The sequence below is a fragment of the Kwoniella dendrophila genome, chromosome 1, assembly GCF_036810415.1.
Source record: "Kwoniella dendrophila CBS 6074 chromosome 1, complete sequence".
In the NCBI taxonomy this organism is placed as follows: Eukaryota; Fungi; Basidiomycota; class Tremellomycetes; order Tremellales; family Cryptococcaceae; genus Kwoniella; species Kwoniella dendrophila.
In genome coordinates, this window is record NC_089476.1 from 455,608 (window position 1) to 483,114 (window position 27,507).

At 35.9% G+C, this 27,507-nt stretch overlaps 14 protein-coding genes across 14 annotated transcripts; 7 read left to right on the forward strand and 7 right to left on the reverse strand.

Moving 5' to 3' along the window:
- Window positions 1-63: 63 nt before the first annotated feature.
- Window positions 64-1,470, reverse strand: L201_000170 (uncharacterized protein; the record flags this gene model as incomplete). Its single annotated transcript, XM_066215974.1, has 2 exons — window positions 64-1,263; window positions 1,330-1,470. 2 exons carry the CDS (start codon window positions 1,468-1,470, stop codon window positions 64-66), a joined length of 1,341 nt encoding a protein of 446 aa, XP_066072071.1.
- A 542-nt stretch (window positions 1,471-2,012) lies between these two features.
- L201_000171 (uncharacterized protein) lies at window positions 2,013-3,106 on the reverse strand (the record flags this gene model as incomplete). The annotated part of the gene is made up of 3 exons (XM_066215975.1): window positions 2,013-2,362; window positions 2,434-3,013; window positions 3,092-3,106. 3 exons carry the CDS (start codon window positions 3,104-3,106, stop codon window positions 2,013-2,015), a joined length of 945 nt encoding a protein of 314 aa, XP_066072072.1.
- Window positions 3,107-4,256: 1,150 nt separating this feature from the next.
- Window positions 4,257-5,994, forward strand: L201_000172 (uncharacterized protein; the record flags this gene model as incomplete). Its single annotated transcript, XM_066215976.1, has 3 exons — window positions 4,257-4,292; window positions 4,373-4,651; window positions 4,720-5,994. 3 exons carry the CDS (start codon window positions 4,257-4,259, stop codon window positions 5,992-5,994), a joined length of 1,590 nt encoding a protein of 529 aa, XP_066072073.1.
- A 304-nt stretch (window positions 5,995-6,298) lies between these two features.
- On the forward strand, window positions 6,299-7,283 carry L201_000173 (uncharacterized protein; the record flags this gene model as incomplete). Its single annotated transcript, XM_066215977.1, has 2 exons — window positions 6,299-6,379; window positions 6,471-7,283. 2 exons carry the CDS (start codon window positions 6,299-6,301, stop codon window positions 7,281-7,283), a joined length of 894 nt encoding a protein of 297 aa, XP_066072074.1.
- A 647-nt stretch (window positions 7,284-7,930) lies between these two features.
- L201_000174 (uncharacterized protein) lies at window positions 7,931-8,831 on the forward strand (the record flags this gene model as incomplete). Its single annotated transcript, XM_066215978.1, has 4 exons — window positions 7,931-7,960; window positions 8,042-8,126; window positions 8,235-8,403; window positions 8,471-8,831. 4 exons carry the CDS (start codon window positions 7,931-7,933, stop codon window positions 8,829-8,831), a joined length of 645 nt encoding a protein of 214 aa, XP_066072075.1.
- A 215-nt stretch (window positions 8,832-9,046) lies between these two features.
- L201_000175 (uncharacterized protein) lies at window positions 9,047-10,678 on the reverse strand (the record flags this gene model as incomplete). The annotated part of the gene is made up of 3 exons (XM_066215979.1): window positions 9,047-9,583; window positions 9,681-9,968; window positions 10,184-10,678. The coding sequence occupies 3 exons, from the start codon at window positions 10,676-10,678 to the stop codon at window positions 9,047-9,049; spliced, it is 1,320 nt and encodes a 439-aa protein (XP_066072076.1).
- An 877-nt stretch (window positions 10,679-11,555) lies between these two features.
- On the forward strand, window positions 11,556-12,766 carry L201_000176 (uncharacterized protein; the record flags this gene model as incomplete). Its single annotated transcript, XM_066215980.1, has 5 exons — window positions 11,556-11,668; window positions 11,787-11,913; window positions 12,010-12,307; window positions 12,405-12,483; window positions 12,580-12,766. The coding sequence occupies 5 exons, from the start codon at window positions 11,556-11,558 to the stop codon at window positions 12,764-12,766; spliced, it is 804 nt and encodes a 267-aa protein (XP_066072077.1).
- A 279-nt stretch (window positions 12,767-13,045) lies between these two features.
- Window positions 13,046-14,319, reverse strand: L201_000177 (uncharacterized protein; the record flags this gene model as incomplete). Its single annotated transcript, XM_066215981.1, has 5 exons — window positions 13,046-13,179; window positions 13,261-13,370; window positions 13,479-13,506; window positions 13,608-13,686; window positions 13,762-14,319. 5 exons carry the CDS (start codon window positions 14,317-14,319, stop codon window positions 13,046-13,048), a joined length of 909 nt encoding a protein of 302 aa, XP_066072078.1.
- Window positions 14,320-14,805: 486 nt separating this feature from the next.
- L201_000178 (endoplasmic reticulum vesicle protein 25) lies at window positions 14,806-15,971 on the reverse strand (the record flags this gene model as incomplete). Its single annotated transcript, XM_066215982.1, has 7 exons — window positions 14,806-14,853; window positions 14,916-14,989; window positions 15,092-15,222; window positions 15,305-15,380; window positions 15,456-15,540; window positions 15,620-15,732; window positions 15,878-15,971. 7 exons carry the CDS (start codon window positions 15,969-15,971, stop codon window positions 14,806-14,808), a joined length of 621 nt encoding a protein of 206 aa, XP_066072079.1.
- A 555-nt stretch (window positions 15,972-16,526) lies between these two features.
- L201_000179 (cysteine-tRNA ligase) lies at window positions 16,527-19,582 on the forward strand (the record flags this gene model as incomplete). The annotated part of the gene is made up of 10 exons (XM_066215983.1): window positions 16,527-16,720; window positions 16,788-16,884; window positions 16,940-17,344; window positions 17,437-17,752; window positions 17,876-18,108; window positions 18,164-18,271; window positions 18,342-18,467; window positions 18,523-18,620; window positions 18,678-18,951; window positions 19,037-19,582. The coding sequence occupies 10 exons, from the start codon at window positions 16,527-16,529 to the stop codon at window positions 19,580-19,582; spliced, it is 2,397 nt and encodes a 798-aa protein (XP_066072080.1).
- Window positions 19,583-20,780: 1,198 nt separating this feature from the next.
- On the reverse strand, window positions 20,781-21,307 carry L201_000180 (uncharacterized protein; the record flags this gene model as incomplete). The annotated part of the gene is made up of 3 exons (XM_066215984.1): window positions 20,781-20,941; window positions 21,058-21,130; window positions 21,236-21,307. The coding sequence occupies 3 exons, from the start codon at window positions 21,305-21,307 to the stop codon at window positions 20,781-20,783; spliced, it is 306 nt and encodes a 101-aa protein (XP_066072081.1).
- Window positions 21,308-23,804: 2,497 nt separating this feature from the next.
- Window positions 23,805-24,557, forward strand: L201_000181 (uncharacterized protein; the record flags this gene model as incomplete). Its single annotated transcript, XM_066215985.1, has 5 exons — window positions 23,805-23,897; window positions 23,968-23,980; window positions 24,049-24,217; window positions 24,315-24,468; window positions 24,537-24,557. The coding sequence occupies 5 exons, from the start codon at window positions 23,805-23,807 to the stop codon at window positions 24,555-24,557; spliced, it is 450 nt and encodes a 149-aa protein (XP_066072082.1).
- A 593-nt stretch (window positions 24,558-25,150) lies between these two features.
- On the forward strand, window positions 25,151-26,142 carry L201_000182 (uncharacterized protein; the record flags this gene model as incomplete). The annotated part of the gene is made up of 4 exons (XM_066215986.1): window positions 25,151-25,423; window positions 25,561-25,817; window positions 25,911-26,064; window positions 26,122-26,142. The coding sequence occupies 4 exons, from the start codon at window positions 25,151-25,153 to the stop codon at window positions 26,140-26,142; spliced, it is 705 nt and encodes a 234-aa protein (XP_066072083.1).
- Window positions 26,143-26,357: 215 nt separating this feature from the next.
- On the reverse strand, window positions 26,358-27,038 carry L201_000183 (uncharacterized protein; the record flags this gene model as incomplete). Its single annotated transcript, XM_066215987.1, has 4 exons — window positions 26,358-26,437; window positions 26,532-26,663; window positions 26,805-26,904; window positions 26,994-27,038. The coding sequence occupies 4 exons, from the start codon at window positions 27,036-27,038 to the stop codon at window positions 26,358-26,360; spliced, it is 357 nt and encodes a 118-aa protein (XP_066072084.1).
- Between the last annotated feature and the right edge of the window lie 469 nt (window positions 27,039-27,507).

Below are 27,507 nucleotides of genomic sequence, written 5' to 3' on the forward strand. Positions count from 1 at the left end.
CTCTGGGTGGGGAAAAGTGGGGAAAGTCGACAATCGTTCTCAGTAGCGACCCATGAGTATGCATCATTTCGAATTCGAAGATATGAAAATCACTTTAACCTTTTGTTCTGTGTTATTTATATCTACAAATTGTATTCCTGTACAAGTTACAAGCATCATTCCCCAAGGACCAAAACGACCATGTATTATTTCGTCGGACCCAAAATCTGATATTGATTGAGGTTCCGACCGGCCTAAATTTTCTCTGATATCTTGAAAAGTCTGAATGAAATTCCTAATATCAATATGATTAACACCATCGTAGGTAGCCTGAGCAGAATAAATAGGCAATAGTCGATCTAAATTGTGAATCTTCAATAGAGTCTCTTGGTTGTATCCTTTCTCAACGCTATATTCATATTGTGCAAGATGTTCAAAAATATCATATAACATCTTTATTTTTCTTCCGTTTTCGTCATTTTCACTCAAAGTATCATCTTCTTGAGTAATACGATTCGAGATGGATCTTTGGATGGAGAAATGCCATTCATTAATCTTTCCAGGTGATATATTAGGTAAATAACCAAAATTACCTTTAACACCTAAATCAATTTCCATATGACTAATTACACTTTTTAACCTATGTGATACCCTTAAACCATCATTATTGTTATTGAATAAACTACGATTCACTGATATTGGTCCATACATGATATATTGTTCAATTGATTTCGGATTACATATTGTTAATAATGTTGAGCCGAATGTTTCTGTATTTTCGTTATTTTGATCAGTTAATTGATTGTATAAAATATCAGGTAATTCATAAAAATTACATCTTTCATATTGGTTTAATCGATTTGTATGATTATATTTGATTTGGGTTAATTTATCATACCACCATCCATTATCATATAAACCGATTCTCAAACAATCTATACCTTGATTTTCATTCCACATTTTTTGTAATTTTTCTTTAACATAAGGTGTTTCAAGTATTTTGACGGTATTGGACAGATTTAACAGTTCAGTTGTTGATTTATCGTAAAAATCTGCATACCATTCTTCCTGTTCTTCTTTATCCATATCATAGAATGGTTTTGTAAAATGATCCCTTGCATCTTGTTTATGATTGAGATCTAACGTTCTAACATGCTTTAGAAGTTCCAATTTGAATGAGTCGTTATCTGCAGTACCAAGCTCACTCAGGCCGGAAAAGAAGTTTAGTGGATCATCGACAATTGGATTGGTATATAATGATTTACCTGCTAGTTGGAAGAATCCCTAAACCAGTCCACCGTGGTAAGCATATGGACATATAACTTCATAGAAGACTGCACCGCTACTTACTTTGTTGACTGTCAACGACGAGACTAAATCGTGTTGGTGATAATGCTTCTGAATACATTTACTTCGAACAGGTGGATTTGGCCGACGAACAAAGTTGAATATCTTTTCCCAAATCTCATCCGGTAATTCCACAGCAACCATGGTTATCGTTCTTCGTTTTATGTTTCGCTAAGATGTGCTGACAATAAAGAATGATTTGCAGTGAATGCTTGACATCATGATGTTTTTAATCATGCCTTGTCGTTCGAGTCGAGTCGGACGACTGCATCAATGTTAGGAAGGGGGCGATGCACCGCGCAACCAGAAATTGTGGGGTGTAGAGGGTTGTGCTACTGCTGCATCATAGCCGGTAAGCAGATAAGATAACGCAAAATACGTAATACCACAAATCAGTCCACCTTGATCTGATCTTGGTCGATCTTGACTGAGAAAGATACAAAAGCATGTAATTTCGTATTCAAGCACGTATAAAAATATGCATGAATTTGAATGTACAGTAGAATACATCATATATCAGGTTGATCTTGGATTACCCAATCCTCTGAACAGGGATCATTATATCCAAACCTACTTCCGCAACTATCACATACCCCTTCGATGTCTTCCTCTAGTATGATACCTGGTGTCTCTATGTCATCAATCTCTAAAAACCTTTTCACTTCTGATTTCTTTCTTTCCCAATTTCAATCATCTTCCCAATGCTCAACTATACTTTTTAAACGGCTAAATTCCTCATCTACTCTTTTAGGATTTAACATTCCATAAATGATTAATTTCGTATTTGGATTATTTGAAAATGCTAAACCATTTTCATATGATTTATATAATGCGTACATTAACCATTGATATACACTTCCGCAAGGTGCGATCCAGTTTGGATCACCCATATCTTTATATTTGCTCCAGGTGTATTTATCATTTGATATAATCCATTTGTTGATTATTCCAGGTATAATCGGTATAGGTGAAGCTGAAGTATCAATCATTGATTTACTTATATGTATAGTATAACTCTTTAAGTTATTGATCATATCTAAATTGGTAAAAAAATCGATAATGGTCCAGTAAAATTATCGATACATATATGTTCAAGGCTTGAATTACAATTTGATGTTAATTCATAACCAAATTTATATCTCATATTCATGATATCTTTTCCTTCCTGTTGTTTCCTGTATAATAAATCTCTCAATGCAAACCCTAAATTCGATTTGAATGGTTGATTGAATCTATCTAATTTTGTTGATAAAAAACAATATCCTACATCCCATCTTGAATGTTGAGTTTTACTAAATGCACCGATAATTATACATTTCAAATTACTAAATAAATTCACTCCTTCAGGAAATTCTTTTCTCAAGGTTTCAAGCTTAAAGGTGACTCTTCTAGCTAGATCGATATCCCTAACTAAAGTTCCAGCGGGCCACCTTTTTCTACCTGAATTAACTATCCCTGCTCTACTTGATAATATCATATCATTTTTATTTATTGGTGGAGTGATATGATCTTCAGAACAATGTGAAGGATCATAAACCAAATCAAGTCTTCGTATATATTGAAATAATTCTAATTTCGATAATCTGTCTGTTGATATTGGTTTAGAATGAATTTCGAAAAGAAGTAAATCTGGTTGTATGGTTATTATCCTAATGTAGAGAATAGGCGCTGCAATGGAATAGAACATCTGCTGATGTGTCAGTTGCATTTGATGTCGGATTAAAGTTAGATATGAATAATAAGCTCGATAGATATCGTGACTTACTTTGTTGACCCGCATAGCTACCGTTAAGTGATGCTGATGGTATGATTGTGGGTTCTGGGCATCATCTCTAGGACCAGTCTTTCTACGTAAATGCAGGATGATTCTCTCTAATATCTCTCTAGGTAGCTTTGGAAGCAGTTCAGGATTCCTGCCTCCCGGTATCACTATAAATCTGGGCGTAGAATAGGGCTCTAACCCTTCATGATCATTACGATATTCGAATTTAAGGATATCTTCCGTATCGATGGTATCAGGTTATGTTCTTCCTATATAGTGTCACGGTTGTGAACCGGAAGTTGGCACCAAACTTGTCGACAAGCCTATATAACCGGTTCTAGAAGCAGTTGTCGAGCTTCTAGTAATTGCTACCTTTTGCCTTAGTGGTTAATGTGAGTACCAGTGTGTCTGGGTTCCACCTGAATTGGCCGGTTACAGTTTAGCGTTGCGACATATAGATAGCCCGTCTGAGCTATGATGACGCACATTAGCTTAAAGTCCGGGATATATATCATGTTACATTGCAGTACATATGCGACTTGTATGTTTAATAAAATTTCACTCACTCTTTCTACCCGCTCCTTCCTCTCAATCACAGCAGCTTTGGACTCTATCGCTCCCATTATTGACGCGGTTGAGTGACTATAAGGCTAAACTGAGAGACGCGTCTTGATGACATGTTGAGTGGTGAGATAGAAATGGTCACATCTTCTATGCAAACATGCAATCTAATAATCATACTACAAATAGGGTGAATCGTTGATGAATTTGATGATACATTCATTTCCTCTGTACCTGTTTATCCAAGCGGTGCTTTCTTAGATAACTTTACTCGAATGTAATTACGTCATCCATCATCCCATCACGCGGTAATCAATCCTTTCTTCTTCTTGGCATTGATGTACTAGTCTAATTTCGGAAGTGATTGACCCGAACAAACAATCAAAATATTTAATACACTTTGTAAAGGAACACAGCTTTGAGACTTAACCTTGTCTTCTTCCCAAACTAATAACATGAAAATGATTTGAACATGCGAAAGAGATATACTCGACTTCTGCAAGTAATCCTGATCTTGTTCTTTGTACTCTTATTCGTACAATTATCAGATAGTGAATATCTATATAAATTAGCTTCATTATATGTTCCAGTAATATTGATCATAGTCATGGGTGTAGGTGTATCAAAACCTGCTGTTGAAAGAGTAAGTCAATTTTATCCGGAAGCTGCGTAAGATACGAATATGATGATCAAACAACACTGATATCTATTTTATGAATACAGGCAGATGAATTTGTCACATCCGGCAAGAACCTTCCCCATGGCTTATCAGGGGAAGATATATACTATCACGATGACCGATACTCTCCCGAACAGCCTCTCGACCCCGAACCGTACTTCTTGACTGCTTCACCTAGCAGAGAATTACCAGAACTTCCTGTGGAGATATGGCAGAAGATATTTGCACATTTGAGGAGAAGAGTTGGGCGTATAAGCGAAAAACCTAGGAAAGGAGGTGAATACCATCAGAGGGATTTGTTTAATGCTATGAGAGTGAGCAAGGTGAGTTACATCAAACCTCGGAACATCACCTTATCAATCAAATCCGCAAGTAACTACTTTTTGTATAGAATTTTTATTGTCTAGCCGCGCCCGTACTTTACGCTAGAGTGGTTACAGATAAACCACATTTGTTATTCTATGGGGTTAGGACCCACTCACTTGGTTTTATCGACAAGTACAAACGGTGGTCAAAACTTGATTTACTTCAATTCATACATCGTTTAGATTTAATGTATCTACCTGGACCAGTACTTTTACCTGATTTAAGATTCCCATTATCCAACAAAGACAAAGAGAAATTTGAAACAAGCGTATTTCAATATACGAAAGATAGCGAAGAAATTAGAAGAATGATAGCGAATATGGATAACGCACAATCTACAATTAGAAATGTACACAGAATCAGAACGTTGAGGGAGACATATATAAAATCTGTTGAACCTGTAATAATGTCAAATTTAGTTCAATTAACAATATCACATCCATCATTCAGATACGAATATCCAGATGATGGATTACCTGGTGATGAAAAAATCTATGGAATTAGTAATCCGATAGATAATGTGAATTGGCCAAGGTGGAATTTATTTCCAAGTAGATTAAATAGATATAAAAATAAAATTGATGGATTAAGTATACCTTTTAGTGGAATGTCAGCATCCATATCAAAAAAAAATCAATTTTCACATGAATTAGCAAGAATATGTACACCTAAAAATGTTTGTATGGATGATTCTTATGGACCATACGCTTATCGAAGAGATCAAGGAAATTATGATAAAATTATAACCAAACCACCTGAAAGAATAACATATCATATATATCCTAGATCAGTTGAAAAATTGATGTTACCAAATTTGTTAAGTAAAAATAATCAACCATTATTTAGATTTAGATTATCATCATATCTATTTTATGGATCAACTATAAGATGGGTATTAGATTTGAAAGAATGGGATTTAAATAGTAGTTTATATCAAAGAGGCGAATTATTACATTGGATTGAACATCATATTAGAGATTTTAGAAAATTCATTAATTGGGATGAAAAAACTCAAGGTAGATTATTAAATTCAAAAAGTAAACAAGATGAAAAGACTAAAATTGAAATTTATGGTTTATTAGATAATTTTAAAGTTATTGATGAAGGATTAAAACAAATTTGGCAAGATGGTTGGATACATTATGAATTAGATTGGGATTACGATAGAAAAATTAATGTTTTATATGATTTTTTACAAGTCATACCTGGAGATGATCAGATTAAGATAATGGACAATTCAGGTGGTATTTGTCCTGCTTGTGGAAATGATGCAAGTAAAGATAGCTGGACTATCTTTTAGCTAAATGCTAGAATGTCATATATGTTGTATGTATGTAACTCTATTTGTGTCGTATGAAACAGAGCTGATAGTACGACGCTATTTCCCTACGACTTTACTGATTTCCTTTATTCATTCTTCACTGAGAGTGTCCATATCGACATATCTGAGAAATTTCGTGTCAGCTGTTTATATCGTTTGTACCCCTCCCGTCCCTTCAACATACTATATTCAGCTCTTAACACAGCCCTTCGACATGATACGATTAGCACGAGAAGATCTTCCAGATGATGTTCTTATCCGGATCTTTAACTATATAAGAGATATGAGACCTAAAATAGATCCTACTGTGAAGAACCTCAGACAAAGACCAAATATGTTGTTAGTACTAATGAGAGTATCTTCGGTGAGTACAATTTATCCATTGATACATCATATCCAAGGATGGCGAGGATTCACGCTGATAGAGCTTGCACAAATAACATTCTTTTAAACAGCGTTTTCACAATCTACTTATTCCTTATATATACACTCAGTCAGTCATCATAACTGAACCAGCTAAGTTATTTTATGGAATCAACTTATCACCTCCAAACGGGTGTTTATCAAAAATAGACAAGCTAAAATGTTTTAAAGAGGTGAAATTCGCATTTCCCTATAATCCTCATTTGACAGATGGAAGTTTGGTTGGAGACGATTGGGATGAAGTAACTTTCTATAAAGGTGTAGAACCAGTGATGAAACAATATATCTCTTCACTAAATCAAACTAAAATCTCTATATCCATTATACAAGATTACTTGAAAATGGATAAAGATGGCAGCAAACAACGAAAACCAAAATCACTTCTGTTAGGTAATACAATCAAATTATCGATTTTACCTATGAAAGAATGGGAATTTTCCAGACACCACAGTTTAATCAATAGGAAATTGAAAAATTGGGGAATGATTGAATGTCAAAGTGATGGAATAAAAGATCTTTTCGAAAAACGAGGAGAAATTCAAGATGAATTTGCGAATTTACTTGGAGAAATTGTTAATCCATTATGTATCTGTAATCATTCACCTCATGGACCATATTCTTGGAATATATGTGATAATTGTGGTATCAAGATCAATAAATTACCTATAAGCTTTTCAATCAACATAGGTAAAAAATATATAAGATATAAATTACCGATTGAAATCCTACATCATTCGACAAGCAGATTAATCATTGATAAAGAACTCATTGAACATTTTATCCCTAAAGATGATTGGTTTTTATCACAAAGAGAAATTGATACGATATCATTGAAAGAATCTTAAAAGTGGTTTAGAGGTGAATTGACCGAATCCATAAGAGCTTTATCTTACAATAATACAAAAGAAAATGGTCAAACTAGAATTATCATTTATCTACCTACAGATTTATCTAACCTTGTAGTAGTTACAATGAACTTGAGAACAATTCTTGATGGACGGACTAATATGAAAGATGATGAAATATACCAAGAATTAAGTAAATGGTTAATCGGTAAAAAAGGTTCAGGATTTAAAAGCAAAGATGTTAAAGTTGATATTGCTTTGTACCCGGACAAAGGTCCTTGTCCAGCTTGTGGTGAATGATCGTGAAGCTGTGTAACAAAGCGGCGAATTACTTCAAGTATAGTTTATTGGTTTATTGTACATGCAACATATCGAACAGAATAATCGTTGCTGTATTTTGTGTGTGTGTATGTTGTATGTGTGTTTGTGTATGTTTGTGCACGTTGAATAGGTTCGAGCACCTTGTAATTTATCTTCAAAGGATCTGACGTCAACACTACCTTTATATATTCAACATTACTCACTGAGCATTTGACCAAACCAATAGCATATTTATGATTATAGTTATACGTATGTGTTTTCATCATTGACATTCAGACGATACGACATAGACAGAAGAATTTAACCATTGTACACCAATCGCAAAGATGAATCTTTGGCAATCATCTCCAATGCATGTAAGTACATTCTTATTCTAGGCTGAGTCAACATCCAGTTTAAAAGACCAAGTGTATACTGTACTGATCTTGATCCCCAAGTGGCAAACCTACACCACTTCTGAACCCTCAACACCTCAACTTGAAGAAGCATTCAGAAGACAGGCTTCATTGGCGTTTCATCATTGTATGTACATATTGTGTAACTCGTTTCGTATGATGATGAAACTGACCTTATCAAATAATTTCTGATAAAACCTTCCTCATGTCAAATGATCATCTTCCTATACTGTAGCACCACAATCAATCGGATATTCAGTTTCTTCCTCCTTTACAACCCGAAATGGTATAACTACCGGACATACAGAACTCAAAATTGGTAAATCTACACCTTGGTTACCTGAAGAAACTGCTTCTGTGGAAAAGTATCTAGTTGGGTTGTTACCAAAAGGAAACCTTATAGCGTAAGTGAATTTTGCTCATTTCAAAATATTTTGTAGGGTAATTGTCTGGAAGATGTGGATTTTTCAGTCCAACAGGAAGACCAGTTGGATTTATTGAGTCTGCACCTTCCCATTCCCATTCCCATCCTCAAGCCCAACTACCTCGTTCATCAGCTGGACCAACGAGTAAAATGCTCAAATCAAAAAAACATAAATCACCTCCATCAATAACTTCATTTCCATCAACAGTTAGTGAAGCAGGTACAATCCCACCTTCTCATCCTCCTTCAGGAATGATAATACATCAAACAAGTCCAGTATCGAATCATGTTCACTATGATGATCAGTCTGTTCATACGTCCTCTCATCAACATGATCATCACGGTCAACATACTGGCGGAAGGTTCTCGTCAATCACCAAGAAATTCAAAAGGAAATCTGTTCAATGATGCAAAACACGTAAATCTCACTTCAATTGGAAATACCTGAATTAGAAATCTAATTTTGGAATGCGATTTTACTCTACTCGATGGGGTGGATAAAACACACCCTTTGTAGCATAATCAATATTGTTCGTATACATGCATATGGTGTAAAGTTGTATCTGATTCTAATATTCTCTCTTAAACTCTAAAACATCCCAATGTTATCTCGGTGTAAATTATCATTTCCTTTTCTTCAATTCTCCACTTCCATTCGACCAAGCATGATTAATTCCATTCAACTTGATTCCATCACGATGTCCATTTGAATAACCATTTGTCGTAATACTATTAGTAGTAGTACCTACACTTTGAGGAACTTGATCTAATAATTTTATATCATCATCATCTAAATCAATTGAATCATTTTCATCTTCAATTTCATTTCCAATTTCATCTTCATCATCAGATCTAGAATCTTCTGCACCTTCACCTTTAACGACTTTTACAGCAACTCTACAAGCCATATAAAACCAAACTGTAGCTAAAATCCATAATAAACTAACTAAACCAATAAAACTTATATAAGTTTTATAAGTTAAATATTGTCCTGTTGATGGAGACCATTTAAATTTAATAAATTTTGGTGCATCAAAATATGATGTTTTTATAACTAAAAATAAACCAATTTCTCTTGAAAATAACCATGAAATTAAAAAAATAACAAAAGTCATATCGCATGCTTGTGTAAATTGTAAGTATCTTAACATTTTTGCGAGCTAAGATAGGGAGAGAGAAAACAATATTATTAACTCATTAATATAATTCGTTTAAAAAAAGCAAGTTATACTAGATGGATGATGAATGATTACTCACTGGTAAGAAAATATCACAGAAATCCATTAAAACATGAATTACAACACCGATCCGAGTAAAATTTGCTAAATAACTTGTAACAATTAAAGTTATACTTAAAATATGATGACCAAACATTTGCCAATGATCTTTTCTTCTCTTCTCACAATTTATTACATATAGTTGATGAAACCACCAACCTAATTGTGATAAATAATAAAATTTCGTTAATGCAGGTAAAGGTGTAAATGGATATGTACCCCATAATTGTTCTGGTGAAGTTGGATTTGGAACTGAATATAACGTGAACTACAAAGTTGGGATAGGCATATTAGATGTTAGCGGAATTCATTTATATGCTACTGCATGGTATATGGAATTGATCCACTTTATTGTGACAGAGTAGAGATGATTGTTTGTTAAACTTTCATTCCAGCGGATCTCTACTCATCGTCTCTTTTCTCGCTTCCCTTACTGGCTATACGCAAACCATCTTAAAAATCGAATTTCAAATTTTTACTCACCATCCCAATTGTCCAATATACAGTACAATATAACCAACTCCAAGCTTGTTCAGAAAATCTAGTTATTGTATGATTTCTTTTTTTCTTTTCTTTTTTACTTTCTTCGGTATATTGTATAGATTTTATTTTTACTTTTGATTTAACAGGAGATGATTGTAATAATTCTAAATTTTTATTTCTAGTTATTATATAATTTGCAAATGGTGCAAAAACATAATTCATCGTTATTGATCTCAATAAAGTAAATATTATAGCACATGAAATTACTAAATAAATATCTTTAATTCCTTTATCATATAATATTCCATCGACACCATTCTCCATCTGTAAATTTGATGATGATGATGAACGTAAGAATCTTGTTGTCGAAGATGATGATAATTTTGGATATATTGGATAAGAAAGTAAAAAAAATGGATGTAATGATGGTGGTAAATATTTATCAATTATTGATGGTATAGTTGATAATGTTGATGTTGACATGTTATATGTCATTTTGTATATGTGTGTTTAAGTTGAACAGATTAAATTGATTAATAAAAGTTGTGTAAGATATCTAAATATTCTAATTATCTTGTCTTGTTTTCTACTCAAATTCTGTTTTTTTTTTTATTCTATACTTTTATGAATTCTGCTTTTCCAGATTGATCGTAAGATAATGAACGTTTTGAATTTTTACCGTAAATATTATGACTGTGAATGAATACGTCGAACTTTTAAGATGTATTTTGATGACAATCGTCTTTAGATTGAGTGAAGAAATAACGAATTGTTAGCTGAATTATCAAAGAGGGAAGGATATAAGAAGAAGTCTTCATCAATCATTCTTCAATGCTCATTAATTATTGAAAGCGTTTTCACCTCACGTTTTCCTCAAATTCCGGAGTTTTTTTAAATGTGGGGTCGCGTCTCGAAGAAAATTAAACTACCCACCAATAAAAGTACTCCTAAAACGCAATATGCTGAAGTCTGTCGTTTATACGTTCTTCAACAATATGGTATGTATGGTGTAAGGTATCTTTATCAATCTATGAGGGATAGCTATTCATAATATAATGACACTATATAAAAACCCCATCAAATGATAATTGTTGTATAACTTATAACTTTTCCATATTCCACGTCCTTTTTAACGCGTCTAGATTTCAATTATATATTATCGGTTATGAATTTGATTCCGTCCTCAATTATCAGATCTCACTTAACCCTATTCTACCCTTCCATTTAACAGTAACACAGGTGTATCGATCATTCACCTCTTCAACTTCTGTTTTGGAGGACAAGTGGAGAGCAGAAACATTAATTATATTTCCATTTATACCTTTCCATAGCTAGATTGACTGTACAAGATAGAATATATATATATCCCATAATGGCTTTGGCAAAACCATCACCAACGTTATACGTATCGAATTTAGAAACAAAAACAAAGAAACCTGAATTGAAAGCTTCTTTATATTCTTTATTTACACCTTATGGACAGATGTAAGTGGTTTTGGCAACCTACTGGAAAACCAATCCCTTCTGTATTTGAGTATTACTGTCAGCTGCATAATGCTACTATAGCTGACAAAATCCGTCAAATGTTAAATATCATCTGTAGCATCGATATAGTAGCTAAGAAACATGATGGAGGTAGAGGACAAGCATTTATAGTATTTGCTGAACAGAGTGCTGCTACAGCTGCATTGAGAGGTTTAAGTGGGGAAGTATTCTATAATAAAGAATTAGTAAGTCCTGGCTTGTGTGCTTATTCTCATCATACACAAAGACTTGAACGATATACTAATCTTTACAAATAATTGTTATTGAATTATGAATGATAGTCGATATCTTACTCTAAATCAGTATCAAATGCTACATTATCACGACAAGATCCAAATTTATCAAGAGAAAAAGCTGCTATGGAAGCTGCTAAATTAGTTGTTTCAAATGCACAAGGTGAATATGAACAATTAGAAAAGGAAAGAGAAGCGGACGAAGCTGCCTTAAGGGGTGAGAAGAGGGAATTGGATGGAACGGAAGAAGTTGAAGGTCATGACGGTGATGAAAGAAGTGCAAAGAGATTGAAACAGGAAGAAGAAGATGAAGAGGAGATGGAGTTAGATGAAGATGATGAAGAAGGTATGTGACTTTTATCAAGGTCATACAGGTTTATATAAACCATTATGACTTATACGAAAATAAACTAATCAATCGGTGATTGATCACCTTGATGTAGACGATAACAAATCATCACTCATATGTTCGAATTTACCACCTGAATGTAACTCAGATATAATGTCAGCTTTATTCTCCCAGTAAGTTTTACATTTTGGCTCCTCCTTATCTTTTGATCCTAGTGACAGGTAATCGGCTAACATTTCTTCCACTTTTCCTTACCTATTTTTTTCTAGATATCCCGGTTTCATAACAGTAACATCGTACTCTTCCTCTTTACCAAAATCTCATTCAAAACCAAATCAAGGTGCAAAATCATTCATAGTGAAATTTGATACAGCTGAAAACAGTCAAAAAGCTCAAGATGAGACAAAAGGTTATTTAATGCAACCTGGATGGGAAATGGGTGTATCACTTAAATAGATTTTAAATTGATAGAGTGGTTCGAGAGTCATAGGTAGTCTGACCTCACAATAGATGTATCATAATTCTTGAAGTCAGGTATCGTATGTACATAACAGATTTCATGAAATAAAATATAATATGAAAATTATTACCGCCGCTACTACCGACTATTGAGTATATGCCTATAAATAACAAATATATGGGGAACGAACAACCATAACATGAAAGGTTATCTGTTCACACTATCGATAAGTGAACAACTGACTACGAATATGGTAGAAAGTATGATTATAGCTTTTATCTAGTAGCTCTAGGAGCTTGTTTCTTGTTTGAAAGATCTTTCAAAAGACTAAATCCACCAAATTTAGAAAGAAGATCAGCTGCACGTTTCATCTCTTCAGAGAAATCAGTGATGATCTTTCTTGCATTTTCTGTCATGTCATAAGGAAAAATATAAATCAGTTCTTTTCTGGCGTTATGTCAAGGAAAGGAGGAAGAATTTGGCAACTCACCATGTCCAGCTTCTTCATTTTCGATATCGGCAACACCATCTAATAACTCTTTTTGAGCTTTTCGATTAAGTTCAGTAAATAAGTGATTGACTTGAAGAATATTCTCAAAACTGTTAATGATCATTGATAGTCAAAGTTAGTTCTCCTTGGCCAAGGAGTTTCAGCTCGAAAGGCTGGGTGGCAAATCAAGGAAAAGAAGAAGAATGAGAGTTACATACGCTTGAGATAGAGTATCTTTAGCAAAATCTGCAAATATAGCAAGTCATTAGCTTATAGCTTATACGTTGTTACCGCTAGATATTAATGATGGAAGCAGTAGAAAGCTAAGCGATCGGATATAAACTCACTGTTAAGGAAATCAACTAAATCTTTTTGGATTTTATCCCATTCATTTTCCAATTCAGCTTCTGAGTCGAATACGTGAATCTATTGAAAGGTTAATTACCTATAAGTTATAGTTCTCTTTCGTGTGCCGGCATTAAGATCGAACTTTCAACTTACAGGAGCCATAGGATCAAAATCATCATCAATGAAACTTTCTTCTTTTTCCTTTTCCTTTTCCTCTTCTTGTTTTTGTTGATCGACAAATTTTCTTTTCTTTCTTCCTGAAGGATCATTTTCGTCATTGACAATTGGAGAAGATGAATTTGAAAATTGAGCTTGACTTTGTGTTCCAACTCTTCTAGTTAATCTTTTACTATTTTGACCTCCTAGAGCAATTGAAGGTGAAGGTCTTTCAATACCATTTGGACCATGACTAGGAGGAAGGAATCTACCTGATTGAGGTGTAACAGGTGCTGAATGTGCTTGAGTTGGAATATGATTAGTATTAAATTGTTGTCTCATATTGTTTCTTGAAGGTGTATGAGGAATATTACTATTAAGATGAGTATTAGTGGAAGTTCTAGTATCAATATCTTCCTCATCGATGTCAGCTACTTCAGGTGAAGTTTTATGATTTTCCCTTCTTCCTCCTATTCCTCCTTGTCTTTGATATTGAGAAGAATGATAGGGTGAGCCAGAACTGGCATGGGCGAAAAGGTTGTTAGTGTAAGACATCTCAGAGACAGTGAGATGACGAGGAGATAAATAAGGGGATGTTTGTATAGTTAGAGAAACACTAAGAGAGAAAGAAAGAAACGAAGAGAAAAGAAAAGAAAAGAAAAGAAAAGGAAGAAAGTGAAGGAAGATTGGCAATGAAGATGAGATGCAATACTGAGTACAAGAAATGATGAAGATGTAGTGGAGGAAAGTGAGATGCCATTCATGTTTTGATCAATATGACTCGGCGAACGATCGGGTGCACAGACCTGATTTGATTTTTCCCCCTTTCCTTCGGATCATAAAAATTTACGTTGTACACGTCAGCTATCGTCAACCTCTGAACTGTAGCCAAGAAAATCGTTAATATGCTAATAGGATCAAGTTAATAAGTAGATAAGTAAATAAGAACGATGGTGAGAAGAGCGGGAAATCCATCAATTAGCTAATATCGTCATTTTCATTTATTTTATGCATTTTGGCAAATTGATCATCTTGGTTGAATTAGTCGATGAGGTATTTACGTTTAAAGAAAGACCGTAAGTGGATAAGCTTCGAGAGGGAAAACGATTAGCTACATTGATCGTGCGTCAGATCTGAAGGAGATAGCTTACCTGCCATATGCCTAAGCCAATAATACCCAAGGTAATCAAAATTGAAAAGTTCTTCACTCTTGAATTGGTACTTTCTGCAAACGAGAGAAATTGAATTTAGCATGATCACAACGGAAACACCTTTTTGGGTGAGAGAAATAATCTAACATTGTGTCATCACGACAGAGTAGACTTACCATTAGTATCTCTCATTCTCATTTCTCTTCTTTGTAAATAACCCATTTCCTCTACAATTTCTTTTACTACAGCTTCTAATTTACGCATTTCTACTTCTAATATTGATAACGATTCTTGATTCGCTATAGCACTATTGTATGAACGAAACGAGTGATCAGTGCAAAGAATCACTTGTAATGCAGGAAACAGATATAGATGGAATGATCGCTCACTTATAATCTATAGCATCAGCACCTATATCTACATCCAGATCCACACTTCTCGAAACTTTTTGGTTATTACTTATATCTATATAGTCGTACGTAAAATATCAGCTTACGTTGAGTACCACAAGCGATCACTAAGCTGAATAAGAAAGCTTACCACCTTCCAAATGATTCCTCAAACATACTCCGACTTCAGCAGATTCATGTGTAGTGATAGCTAATCTGGTTTCACCCTTGATGTCCTATATATATATATGTAAATCATGGAACCATCAGCTATATGCTCACAGCAACAGAAAATATGCCAAGAAACAAGCTGACCTTTTTATTCAGATACACATTCCCCCTTTCAGACCCATCTAGAATTTCTATATCAACCCTTTGACCTAATTCAAATGGTACATTTGCTGTTACTATAACTAATGAATGTGCCGCTGCAAAGTTCCATATACTATAGCGTGAATCAGTACAGCAGAATAAATATGAGTCAGATCAGTTTCAAGCTTACCATCCTATATGACGTTCAGTCAGCGTACACGCAAGCAGGATAACAGAAACAAAAAGGCATTATCCACTCACGAGGTTTAGGGAATCTATCAGCTACTAAATCGAATTTAACAGCATATACAGCTGATATAAGCGATAACAGCAGCAATATTGGTCGAAATATCATCATTCCAATCGTCAAATCGTTAAATAGTCGTTGATGAACTTGCCGAAACTACTGAATATGCTTTGTGTATAAATCAACATAAATATCAGAATTATCAAGGGACCACCTCCACGCACTATATCTTTGACCTTTAGCTCACTGAACAACGAGAGACGCGTGAGTATACTAGGCATGTGTCAATGAACGGTGTGTGTGTTGGTGGGCCCCGTGCCTAATTTTGCTATACCTGTGCCTGAGAAGATACCGGAAGCAGCGAGTCAATTGTGCATGGATAGATGCATGTAAAGTTCATGTCGTGATAACGTTAAAATAAAAAGTTGAAGTAGAAGAAAGGAATTATTGTCCATTGCAGTGCTTGGTTCAACTTTCATCAAACAAAACGGGGATAGCTTCACCTTGACTAAACCCTCTTGGTATAATCTCGAATAATTGCAGAACCGCTGTATGAGGTCAATCCTCTTTTTCTGTTCCAAACGCTCTTTAATACCCACATCTCGCTCAGTCTTCCAGACTACCACTTTCATTCAACCTATAACAACAACTCAGATATTCAGAATGTCATCGTCATCAAAAGCTTCGGCTTCAACTTCTACAAAACCACTTCAAGTAGAAGAAGAAGAGCCAGTATTAAGAGTATACAATTCCCTTACTAGATCAAAAGATGTATTCAAAACTCGTAAACCAAAACATATAGATTGGTATAATTGTGGTCCAACTGTATATGATTCAAGTCATATGGGACATGCAAGGTAAGCTTTTCGTCTATTTCTGTGGTGATGACCAAAATGAGCTGACGACATGTATATTTTCATACAGAAACTATTTAACCCAAGATATCATTCGAAGGATATTAAGAGATTATTTTGGTTATAATGTTAATTTTGTTATGAATATTACTGATATTGATGACAAGGTGAGCAAGGCTATAGACACTCTCCACGGAACAATACTGATATTCGTTTCCTCAGATCATCTTGAGAGCTCGTGAAGGATATTTACTTGATCAAACCAAATCAACAAATTCTACTTTAACGTCAGATATGATCAAAGATACAAAATTAGCATTTTCAAAATTCTTAAATTCGAAATTAATTAAATCATTACCTTCAACTATACCTGAAATCTCATCAATTGAGAATGATTTAGAAATATTTGATATCATTTTAAACAAAGATAAATCTGATTCAACATTTGCTGAAGCTGCAAAATCGAAAGAAGAAAAATGGACTTTATATTTAGCTAGTTTGTTAAAAGCTTCTACAGCAATTAAAAAGGCTGAAAGTCTAATGAATGGATCTGGATCAACTCAAAATGATGTAAATGATTTGGTTGATGGTACAAGTGATGTTTTAGGACCATATTATGGTGAAACTGTAAGTAATCGTTAACAACATCTATCTTGGCTATATTTCTCGAGGATTAGTTTAACTGATCCTTATCATGTTGGATACCAAAAATTTCATAGCTCGGTCATACAATAGAAGATCCAATCTCAATTTCTCGAAAATTAGCATTATATTGGGAATCACAATTTTTCCAAGATATGGAAAAATTAAATATTTTACCACCCAATATAAAACCAAGAGTTTCAGAATATGTTAAAGAAATTGTTGAATTTGTTGATAAAATAATTAAAAATGGTTTTGCATATGAAGCTGAAGGTAGTGTTTGGTTTGATGTTGAAAAATTCGATGGAGCACAAGGTGATGGTTTTAGACATGATTATGCTAAATTACAACCTTCAAGTAAAGGTAATAAGAAATTGATTGATGAAGGTGAAGGTAAGTTTCCCTCTGTTGTTTGTGTTTTTTCAATTTCATTACGATGTATGAGATGATATTGTCAGCTTCAATTTGATCATGTAGGTTGATCAAGTATGCTAATTTTTGGCATATGACAATTAGGTGCCCTCACAGGATCAAAAGGAAAAAGACAGGCAGCAGATTTCGCTTTATGGAAAGCTAAATCAAAACCTGGTGAACCTGCTTGGCCATCACCTTGGGGAGATGGTAGACCAGGCTGGCATATAGAATGTTCGGTTATGGCTTCAGCAATTTTAGGTAAAGGTATGGATATACATTCAGGTGGTGTAGATTTAATGTTCCCTCATCATGATAATGAATTAGCTCAAAGTGAAGTAAGTCAGCTTTGTTTAGAGATTCAGAGCTAAGCTGACAAATCGTTCGAATCAGGCATACCATGGATGTCAACAATGGGTTAATTACTTCTTGCATACTGGTCATTTACATATCGAGGGTTTGAAAATGAGTAAATCGTTGAAAAATTTCATCACAATTGAGGTGAGTAAAAGTTTATTATCCCAATGATCTCCGGGATTACCATATTGATCCTTGTTTTTGAACTATGTAGGAGGAACTTTCACGTAATACCGCTCGAAGGTTGCGTCTGGCTTTCATGCTTCAGACTTGGAACCAAAAATTAGATTACAGTCGTGGTTTGATAGCTGATACCAAAGCTAAAGAAGAGACGTTCGATGTAGGTCACCTGTCCACCTGCAAAACCCTTTGACAAATGCTAATTGTACTTTCAGAACTTCTTCGCCAATGTGAATGCTCGATTAGCGCAAGCTGCGCCCACTGCTGACGGATTACACCAAAATGGCTCTGCTGAGGAAGCCATAACCAACGAGTAAGTGCATATTATTTCATGTCCTGATCAATCAGCTAATGACGCCTCTTACATCAGCCTTTTCAACGCTCAAAGAGACTTCCATGCTGCCCTTTGTGATTCTTTCAACACTCCCGCCGCCATACAGACCCTTCTTGACCTCATCGCCAAAACCAACATCTACTTCTCTGCCAAAGGTAGAGATGCTAATCTAGCAGTAGTGACGAATATTGCTGAATGGATTACTAGAATGTTGAGGATGTTCGGTTTAGGTGAAGGTGCACCTGCCAAGAATGGAATTGGTTGGGGTATTGCTGTTGTAGGTGGTGAGGCGGCACAAAATGGTCAAGATGTAAGCAAAACCCAATAACATGATCGGAGATGCGGCTACTTTTGTGCAAATCGATTATATGCTGATCAGAATTATGATGCTTTAGGTAACATCACAAATTGAACCTTGGGCTCGAACGATATCATCTTTCCGAGATACGGTTAGGAAATTAGCTATGGATAAAAGTATATCATCTGAAGAATTATCTAGGAGGATATTAACTTTAAGTGATAAATTTAGAGATGAAGATGCTGTAAATTTAGGATTACAATTAGATGATGGACAAGGATCTGATGGTGGTGCATTATGGAAATTAGTTGATTCAAAAACATTAATTGAACAACGTGAAGAAAAAAAAAGAATAGCATCAGAAAAATTAGCTAAAAAACAAGCTAATGCAAAAGCAGCAGAAGAAAAAAAATTAGCACAATTAGAAAAAGGTAAAATTCCTCCTTTAGAAATGTTTAAACCACCTTATATAACACCAGATAACCTTTATACAGATTGGGATTCACAAGGTCTTCCATTAAAGGATTCAGAAGGTAAAGATGTAAGTAAAAGTACAATAAAGAGATTAGTAAAAGAACAAAAAGTTCAAGAAAAATTACATGATGCTTATTTACAATGGAAAAAGGAACAAGAAGGAAAGTAAATCATTACTTATTTAGATGGATTTGGTTGAATTCGAGAACAATATAACCTAGATCTTAGATTAAGATACCGATAATTTGTGATATATCAATCAAACACATGTATGCATATAGGTATACAAGTTACATCTCTCCGGAAATATTGGGCACTCCCCGGCGATACCATGTTATTTTCTTTCAGTCGATATCATTAATTTCGTCACTAAAGTTGGCAATATAGGTAATATAGATATTTTACCAATAACATATCACATAGCACTGACATCCACATTGCACTAACGATAACCACGTTGCACCAACATCTGAACGTCGTATGGTAACTCACGAGTACATTTACTTCCAACTAGGCCTAAAACTTCCATTACACATGTTTCTAATCTATCCTCTTCCTTAGTCTTGAATGGTTTATCTTGTTGAAATGTTATGATAGTACCGTTTTCATCTCTCCTCATGTATATCTTGGGCTTTCCAGCTACAGTCAATTCGAGGGGGGGTATCATCAAATCAGCTCTTCCAGTATCATTGACGAGAATCGCCAGCTTGTAACGTGTGTCCTGGTAAGAGAGCGACGAAGTCATATTGTCGAACATCAGTGATAAAAATTTCATACCTTGGATGTAACCCTTATGGGTTTTTAAGGATAGAATGAATGGCTCTATCTCTATGAATCCACCAAAGATGAAATTAATCGACTAAGAGTATAAGCAATTAATGGCAATTAGTTTAGTTCATCTACTTAAGTGTACAGAAGGTTCAGGATGAGCTAAATACCCTCAATAACCTAAAAAACAGATTCACATGTGATTCGTCCTTTCTATTCAAAGACAAGAAAATCGAAGACAATTTATTTCCCATTTCTAAGGCTTATGCAGAGTAAGGTTTCAAGATATATATGGGTAGATGTGTTGGCTGATTGAGAGATACAGTAATATCTAGCAAGTCATCGATTATATTCTGGATATACAGTACATGAATACTAATGATAAAAATAACTCAGTACATCAATTATCTTGGTGCTAGGTAATTCAACACACCCCTTATACACGCAATGCGGACTGGCTCATTAATATGGGCATTCGCATCGATAAGTGAGATTAATGCATGTAGGAACCATCGAAATATCTGATCAAAGGAAGTTACTATTGTATACAATACAGCATATGTGCTATACAATCAGATTTTCATCAACAATTAGATTGATTACCATTGAGGTCCAACAATCTTGTATTTAACTTGAATATCAGGTTCTCTAGATTTAATTCCTTGTATAAATGTATCCACTTCTTTCTTGTTGAAGCCTTTGGAATACCCCCACCCATATAAAGTACTAGTAGGTGTAGGTTCTTCATGTATAAGTTGATCTATATGTATATTCACAAATGTATACAGCAAGAATATCTCGTCAGCTAAACTGCCTGTGGCGAAAATTGCCGTACAGTAAACATATTCATGTTTATGGGTTAGAAATTAAACTCACCATAGGATCCTGTCCAAAGTGGTTTTGGTGATCGTGTATAACATTCTGGATATTTGAGCAATATGTATAAACCCTATGTAAAAGAAAGTGACATAAATAAATCTGTCAATGGGATTATTGATCACTCTGAATTTGGAGATGAGCTTAAGACGTAAAATCATAATGTATGTAAACTTACGTATTTCGATCTCACTCGAGCCGAGAGTGGGATTTCATTTTCTGATATTTTAGATGATGATGATGACCCCATATTGCTCTTAGGGGCAATATCAAAGTTTAGTATTCAAATGAGTAAGATAACTTTATAGAAGAAAGAAAAACCAAAAACGGGAAGGTCGGCAGTCAAAAAGCATTCCCATTCTTCATATTCGGTCCTATCAACGAGGTGCTCATGCTGTATGCGTCCGACATGCACAAAGCTGTGATGCTATGGCCTAACCAGGTGGATAAATAAGCTAGCTTCAAGAAAATGTAGATCAGCACAAAATCACACCCTATCTTCGTGTTTTGATGGGAAACCTAAATCAATCTACTCGTACAGAATGATCGGCATCAATTAAATGAAAGCCTTGGCGTTATGTCACCGTTAGCCTGTGTTCATAGAGTTATGTCTATCTATACGTTTATACATATGTGTACGATAATGGAATGCATGATGATCATTTGGCCTGAGGCTAGGTAGGACAGAGCATCAGAAAGGGTGCTTGCTCTGACAATATATCCCGAGTAGAGTGTTCATACTTGAGATTGTGTTTACTAATCACCGACGGATGTATAATCGCAGTTGAACATGCCTGCACCGCACACCGGCATATATCATGAACCAGGTCGTTAATGTTTGTGAGACTATCCTGTTCTTCACCTGTCCATCTGTGAAGCGTATATTTCTGAGCGGATTTCGCACGTACAATCGATTTTCGAAGTGATCAGACATTCCAGTAGTTTGGACATGAAAATGCATGATGTGATGGCTTTATTATACTTTATCGCACTTTTCGAAAATTTTCCCTTTCTCTCATTCTGGTTACTGAGGTAAGGCTTGATCTCCTGCATCTCCTACTGTATATTCTCCAAGTGGGGAGTACTAAGAAAAAAAGGACACTGATTATCGTCCTCTGTAGTACATTGCGTAAAGAATCTCTATCATTGAAAACATCAGTATATGTTTGAATATGTTTCGAATCGATGACACGTCTAAGAACTTACTTTCACATGGATAAATGCATGCTTTAATTTCGTTAAAGAAGATACTCAATTCGTCTTGAGAGAAATACTCTTCTTTGCCAAATATTGCATAAGTCATACCTCGTTCATTCCCGATTGCAAGACCATAGATACCTGTATAATCAGACAGACATTAGTGAAGCCTGGTGATCCGAATAAACTTTAAAATGCGATGAGAAAGTATGTAAGCTGACGAGGATTACGAGCGAAATCAAATATTTTACTTTTCACTATAGGGCTAGCTGATGGTATCACACAGTACAGTTGCTAGGAAGGAATACATTTTCTCATCAGTACTATATGCCTATGGTATGGAGGTAGAAGTTTAGGAATGAGCTGACGATATGTCCAGGTGCATCCAATCTCCGAAATTGGGGAATGTCCTTCAATAAATGCCCATCACCAGACAGCAATCTCATTCTGTGTTCTTCTGTGGATGAGGAGATCGAGTTGAGCTTAAATCTACCACTTGGTCCTTTATTTTGTTATTCTGCTGCTGAACAAAATGGACCACAAGTCGAAACATTAAATACGGAAATGGATGTCCTCGTCTTTTTGACTTGAAGGTCACCCCCGGCATCCACTGATGTGACGAATGACCAGCATCTTAAGCAGATCAAATTATCAATGTTCATCTTATATACCTTTCGCGCACGGGCTTTTTGTACAGAAAATATGGGCCAAAGGATGCAGATCAATTTGTTTCTACAAGATCAACACGTCTTTCAAACTGTGGATATGGAAATCTTATTTACCATTATACAGTATAAGTTAGTCGTCAGACGAAATCGGTTTCATTCTATTTGACTGACCGAATTTAGCCATTCTCAGTACAATTCTTTTCCAGCTATCACATGAGGCCGCGGATATAAGGATAAACTAGCTGATTGAGCAGCATTCGGCATCAGCATAGGGGGTGCGATAGGAACCTGTTGTAATACATTTGACACGAAGGAGCGCCTCGCGGCTGGTTATGAAGTGCCACACTGTTTGCCACACTGTTCATATCGACCGTGATTTCTCGCTTAACTACCGGAACGATCATCAACTGTCGGCGTCTTTGCCGCACTGACCATGAATTGGTAAAGAAAAAGAAAACACCTTGTTTCATCATTGTTGTCGTCAAGACGACGCTCTGATACGAGACCAAAAAATACATGCAGGACAATAGTATCGGAAGAAAGGTAATAATCATGATAATCGAAACAGATCTCCCTTATTCTGCTTATATTAGGGAGTTGTCACCCAGCTACTCATGCCCACAACAGATCGAATTCCAGAGTTTGAGGGGAAGACGAAGTTGTTACATATGAATGCGTTGATCCGAAAGCACTTTCCAAGGCGGTACCAGAAGTTACCTAGATGCAAGTGAGGTTTTGGAAAGGGTATAAATACCTCAACTTCTCGAAGCCGAACAACTGATTTCAATCTCCCTTCAGCTTCTTCACTATTGCAGTTGTCCCCTGATATCTTCATATTCGCCCAACCAAGCAATCTTCTCAATACTGTTGATCAATATGATCATGTTCACCAGGTTTCTCCTCACAGCTACATCTGTCTTAGCCTGTCTAAGTGTCGTTATCACACCGGTGTCTGCAGAAAGTCATCAAGTCGAAGTGAGTTGGAGAAGCCACACCCGGTATCGATTGCGATCAAGTCTGACTTTGATCATTTGTACTTCTCTAGCTCATCAATAATTGTGGGGAAGGCACACCAGTCTTCTTGTATGAAGGTCATCTCGAACCAAGAGGAAGTGGACCATCAAAGGTCCAGTCAGAGGTGGTGTAGCATGGTTAGATAAATTTGATGATTGTTTATCATCAGGTGTAAACTGTGGCATCGTTGAGTTTACTTTGACCAACCCTCATTGTAAAGCAGAACAAAATGCAGTAAATTATTCTTTACTTGACGGTCCTGACTTAGGAAATCATAAGTAGTAAGTGAAAATAGCCTTCCACTATCAGGTCGGGATCGTAAAATGAAGCAAGACGATATGGTTATGCTTACAATCCTATGTCGTTTGATCATTATAGCAAATATCAGATGAACATCGAATATACCGGTTCATGTAACAAGACAGCTCCTGCAGCATGCACAGGTAACTCCGAAGCGGAATGTCCAGGTGCTTATCTGGGTAATGCAACTGAAGGTGGTGCTCCACTTCAATGCCTCTCAAGTAATACAGGAGTAAGTTCTGATGGGCCTCATCATCGCTTCTGACAATTGCGGCTAATATGATGTGACATTTTCAATAGATCAAGATCATTTTCTGCTAAATTTGTAGTGTCTTGCAGCATCGAGGGAAATACGGATAAACCCCTTAGGCCTTCCACCAAGTATATATAAGGCTAACAGTACTCGTACTATACAAACAGTTCTCTATTATGCATGCGATCATGCACCTACGGGAAAGGTTTTCTGAGCCGCAACAGTGACATCAAGTCATTCAAAATACGAGTAAACTAACTTCAATGGAGATATCTTGGGATTCTGAGATTATGATAAGTTTAAGGGAAGACCATCCTTTGGATGGGGTATGTACTATACCTTTGGTTTACCCATCAATCACACTGATGAGAGTAATTGGGTTGTCATCTCGAAAACTAACACGAAAGGTATTCCAACTTCCTTAGTGAGGGTAGGGTGACGTAACCTCCCATCAGCCTTGACTTGATAAATACTGAGCTTAATCATCTTGGTATTTGAGTATGTATCAAGAATAGCTTACAATCTGGTTTAACCCTGTACTCTTCTTCTCTTTTCTTCTGTTTTCACCTCGTTGTTAATTTCCTTCTCTGATCATTTTGAATTCTCCGACTTCTTCCTATATCCGAAGCTGAAAGCGGATACCAGTGTCGATAAATTTACCATGTTAGCCAAATCAGTTATCATTCTTTCGGTATCGACTATTGGGGCATTGGCCGCAGCTACTCCTCAATCCAACTATCAAATTCAAGAAAACAATTACGATACCCTTCAAATCACTTCAGCTGATACCCATTCTGACAACTACACATACACCATCGAAGATCCGGTTGATGATAGATACCAAGATTATCCAGCACACATCTACGTTGATAACGTCATCGAAGCCCCTGAACATGAATGGATTGATATGATGGCTGAGCATCATACTGTTAAAGTAAGTAGTGGTGCGATATTTTGCCCTTCAATTCCGTATACTACACTACCGATTTTCCACTTCATCAAACATGGCCTCCAGGTCGCTGACGTGATCCGGACGCACTTTCCGCGCTGACGTTATTGTAATCATCTCAGCTTGTCAATAAATGCCGTACAGGAAAACCCGTCTTCTTGTATCAAGGTCACGCTCAACCAAGAGGTAGCGGTACAATTCAAGGACCTCTTCTTGGTGGTATCGCTTGGATGGATAACTATGATGGGGTACATTGTCAATCTTCCGGTGTCAATTGTGGTGTTGTCGAATTTACCCTAACAAACAGTCAAGGTAAAGGTATGCAGAACAGTGCCGATTACTCATTACTTGATGGTCCCGGTCTCGGCCATCACAAATTGTGAGTATCTGTCAATGGTGAATCATCCAGCTCAAGAGGATAGTTTGAGAACTAGTTTAGCATACCATAACTGATCCCATAACTCTTTCTCAGCCACTACAAAATGGATTTCCACTTCACCGGTTCATGTACTAAAGGACCAGGTGGTCCATGTATCGGTAACTCTCCTCAAAAATGTCCAGGTGCTTACCTTGGTGATAAAACCGAAGGTGGCGCTCCCACCCAATGCCTTTCCGACAACACTGGTGTAAGTCATATTTTCCTGAATCATAAAGATGACTTTGGCTGACAGGAAGTTTAATAGATTACAATCACCTTCTGCTAATTCAGCCCTTTCAGCCTGTCGGAACAAGAACGATGAGTCAAGAACAATTATGTCGAATTTGTAATTTATAGCTTCATTCGTATGTATGTCGTATGCCTATTGTGTTGCAGCTGGGTTGTCAAGTCATGACATGATACTCTATACATACGTAAGATATATAAGCTCTACTATTTGAGCTGTATCACTTGAAAAATGACAGCCTTCGATTTGTACTGTTATGGAAGGACACTAGGCGGAGCAAGTCGTGGAGCTAGAGGGAATTTGTTCCGAGTATTCAATCGCTCATTTATCGTAGCTAACACCTTAAAGCATATCGTCAGCTGATACGACCTGTGTTCAAGCCATGTTGGGTATTGGAAGTAATTTCTGACAAGGCAAGGGATACTCACTATAACCAGTACTCATGAATTTTGTAATCAACCTTTGGATTGAATGAATTTCGTCTCTTGTGTATGGTGTGCTTCTAGTGTAAGTGATGAAGCAGAGATCATCGTTTCTTCTGTTTACAGTGATTTGTTGAGCTATGACAATCCCAAATGATTAGTACACAAGATCATTTGACATATCTACAAGTAATGCTAGGTTGCAATTTGGGTGATGAGAATGATCTTGTTAACACGATGATGAAACACGGCGTCAACTCGGCATGTTTTTGCACCTACTTGGTACTTGTGGCTCATTCTCCCTAAGATAGATGAGGAATTCTTCAGCCTTTTCAGCAGAATCGTGATTTCGCCATGAATAAATTTGAAATCTGAGAGTCTGTCATGTAATACTATTAGTCAAACGCTTAAAAGCAGTGAGGAAGGCGAGTTTACTCTATACGAGCAGTATGTTGAATAACAACTCACGGTAGGCTTTGGTGGCCGAAGGAACTTGGAAGTCTTCTGGCCCATGATGTGGTTTCTTATGCTTTGATTATTCCCTGATTGTTTATTGAATACACTAACGTTTACTGCAGAGAGATTATTTAATGATAAATTTTATTTACTTGTTCTCGAGATCCCAAACTGAGTGGAAAAGAATGCAAAAGTCAAAAACAATCTTCTTGTCGTGTTACAAGTGTAATGTAAACGACCATGTGATCTCATACTAGACTGTTTATACCATGGCTCATCACACTTTTGATGGTGAGAATGTGAATGTATTTGTGCTTTGACCTTTTTTCAAGGTGATTGATTAAATAGTACGACTTGTTCAAACTTGCAAAAGCTCAAAGGATGGACGAAACAAAAATACAGTCACCATCAAACCTTAAAATAATCATCAACGAATTTTCTGACTGTTTCTAATCATCTAACCATAATAAGGGCTAACAGGCATCATAGTCAAGTATCCTATTCATGCGGCATTGTCATTTTCACA